We start from the raw sequence: 2,700 nt of genomic DNA, 5'->3' as shown, positions 1-2,700 counted from the left end.
TCCCACATGCCGCGGAGGGGCTGGGCCCGTGAGCCATGGCCGCTGAGCCTGCACGTCCGGAGCCTGTGCTCCGCAACGGGAGAGGCCACAACAGTGAGAGGCCCGCGTACCGCAAAAAAAAAAAAAAGGTTTAGATTCTCTAAGCGCAGACTTCCTCCTCATACTCAGCCCCAAAGAGAATAAACTATCTTCTCTGAAAAGGTTTGTAGTTGCTTGACGAACCCAATTTACGAACTGCTTGGCAAACAAACTAAATCTGCAAATGTTTCCTGGCCCTCTTCACATCACCCTGTGGGGGTGGGACTCAGGGAACCAACACAGGAAAATGCTGATACTCTGGCTACTGCTATGAATGTGAATAATAAATTTCTTTGTCTCACTGTCAGGAGTTTCATATTTTCTGCCAGCATCTATGAAACTGTGGCAGGCTAACTCTTTAGCTTACAAGAAGGGGAAAATCTTAGACTCATCACTGCTCTGGCCACCACCTGAAGAGTCACCAGGAACACTGCATTCTCTCTGTGTTCAGAAGATCATGTCTGCTGTGCCTGCGTGGGACCGAAAAGCCTCAAAATTCTCACTGGAAATCTCCTTGGCTGTAGCTGGAGTCAGAGCAGACAGGAGTGATGGGCACACTTCTCTTGCTGTCCGTGACTGGGGTCCGTTTAGCTTAAAAGTGACTACAATGAGAGGATGCTGAGTTGGTTTATAACTCACCACTTGCTTCACCACAACTTTCTTTGATTTCCTTGATGCTTCTAGGCAGGAAAGACAGGAAGGAAGCACAGATTTTGCTCTCCCAAAATGTCTCAGGAGAATGGGTCGCTGCTAGAGGACGCGAAGATAATTCTCATTAATAGTCTGGTACTGCTGACAGCAGCCTTCCTGGCCATCAGATCCCAGACCCTGCCCACTTCACCAGTTCATCCCTGCACTATGAGGCCCCAGAGGTCAGGATCCTCTCTGCTAAGACTAGCTGATCCACACTCTAGTACAGGCTTAACACTTGCATTCTTCTGGTCAATTAATTAAAAATGAAAACTATCATTACACCTACTGTGAGGATGGAATTGTGAGGATGGGGACTAAAGAAGGATATTCCCTGGACACAGCTCCGACCACCCAGCTCCCTCTGGGAATCCCCGGGCCGAGGCCATAGCAGTAGGAGTAGCTAGAAGGGAGCACGGTCTTTATCATGGCTCCCTGAGCCTCCTAAGCCACACAGAGGCACAGAGTGCGGCCCCAAGACATGCCTTTGCTTCAGACCAGACCCCAGAGAGGCCAGCAGTCAGCACCCAGGCCACATCTCAAGTCGGCTGCAAAGTGTGGCCTCTCTGCATCTTCATAACTCCCCTCTGGCCCAGGACTTCAGCATCCAGCCCAGCTCTACTCCTGCTCCACTGCAAACCTCAGGTGAGCTGAAGAAACTGCGGCTCCTGAGTGACTGACCTGCACTAGGCCCTCTGGTGGCCAAAGAGAGGAACAGCAGGAGGCGGAATCCAGCCCCTGTCCCCTAAGTGGAAAGGAGATGCACAAGGTCTTGGCTTGTCCATCTTTTCCTTCCATCCTTGCTCTTTGAACTTTCTGAGTAAGGAAACCTCAAATGGAAAGTGATGGGCTTATGAGCATTCTGGAACCTCCTGGAATAGCCCCCACCTCTATCCAATGCTACAAATCCTTAAGGGGCCATGGGCTCCTTTCTCTGAAACTCCCCATCTCTGAGACCAAGACCAGACCTGAGCTGGCATCATGGCTCCCCACACGCTCGGATCTTGTCTCAGACTCAGAAACACCTTCCTCACAGTACGGAGAGCTCCCTCCTTCCTTCCTCACAGATGCCAGGAGCTGAGAGTTCCCAGCCAAGTGGAGACTCAGAGCTACCGCCTCTGCAGAAACTCCTGAGGTGGGTGAAGTGCTGAGTCTTTATGGGGAGAGCAAACCACGAGGGCCCTGCTGAGCCCTGCTCACTTCAGGCTGCAGGTCCCTCCCTCGGGAGTCCTTCCCTTAAAGGTCCCCGGGCCTTGAACCCTGGCAATGAGAAGGAAAGTGTGACTGGCTGGAGGGGCAGGGAGCAGTGCTCTTGGTCACACTGGTGACACTCACCATCTGAGGAGGGGGAACCCTGCTGGGTCAGAGCACATGCAGAGTTACATTCTGTAACCGACTTTCAGGATGGATGGGACTTTACAGTTCTTCCCTGCAACCTGTCCTGCTCCCACCTCAGTCAGATGCTCCAGTGCCTCACACATCTCTGTCAAGACAGCATCCTTCAAGTCTCTCCTGAAACTTCTCCGTGAAGCCGTCCCTGACACGCCCACCCACAGGCAAAGCTGATGGATTTCTCCCCTGTCCTACTACTGGACTTTGTCCAAACCCAGATTGTGACATGTTTCACACTGCCATGTCATCTTTTATTTACTTTTTGGTTAGAAATAATTGAAAGTTTACAGAACATTGCAAAAATAAAAATAACACAAAAACACACATATAGCTTTTACCTAGATTCACCTGTTGTTAGTATTTTACCCCATTTGCTTTATCATGTATGCCCTCTCTCTTTATGCATACACAAACACACTTTTTTCTGAACAAGCTGAGGTAAGTTACGTACATGAAGGCCCTTTCCCCTAGATAAGTGTGTATTTGCCTAATAGGGATATCCTCATATATAACCACATGCAATTATCAACTTATCAATAC

At 49.9% G+C, this 2,700-nt stretch overlaps 1 protein-coding gene across 1 annotated transcript in view; it reads right to left on the bottom strand.

The window, feature by feature from the left end:
- The window catches only part of ITLN2 (intelectin 2), a 6,733-nt gene extending 4,985 nt beyond the window's left edge, over positions 1-1,748 (bottom strand). The window contains 3 exon segments of the mRNA XM_007121847.1: positions 718-828; positions 1,450-1,513; positions 1,737-1,748. Coding sequence (XP_007121909.1) covers positions 718-828; positions 1,450-1,513; positions 1,737-1,748 — 187 coding nt within the window.
- Positions 1,749-2,700: the final 952 nt, after the last annotated feature.

The sequence above is a fragment of the Physeter macrocephalus genome, chromosome 4 (assembly GCF_002837175.3).
Source record: "Physeter macrocephalus isolate SW-GA chromosome 4, ASM283717v5, whole genome shotgun sequence".
Lineage (NCBI taxonomy): Eukaryota > Metazoa > Chordata > Mammalia > Artiodactyla > Physeteridae > Physeter > Physeter macrocephalus.
Note: the sequence above shows the minus strand (reverse complement) of the source record. Positions and strands in the feature narration are given on the sequence as shown.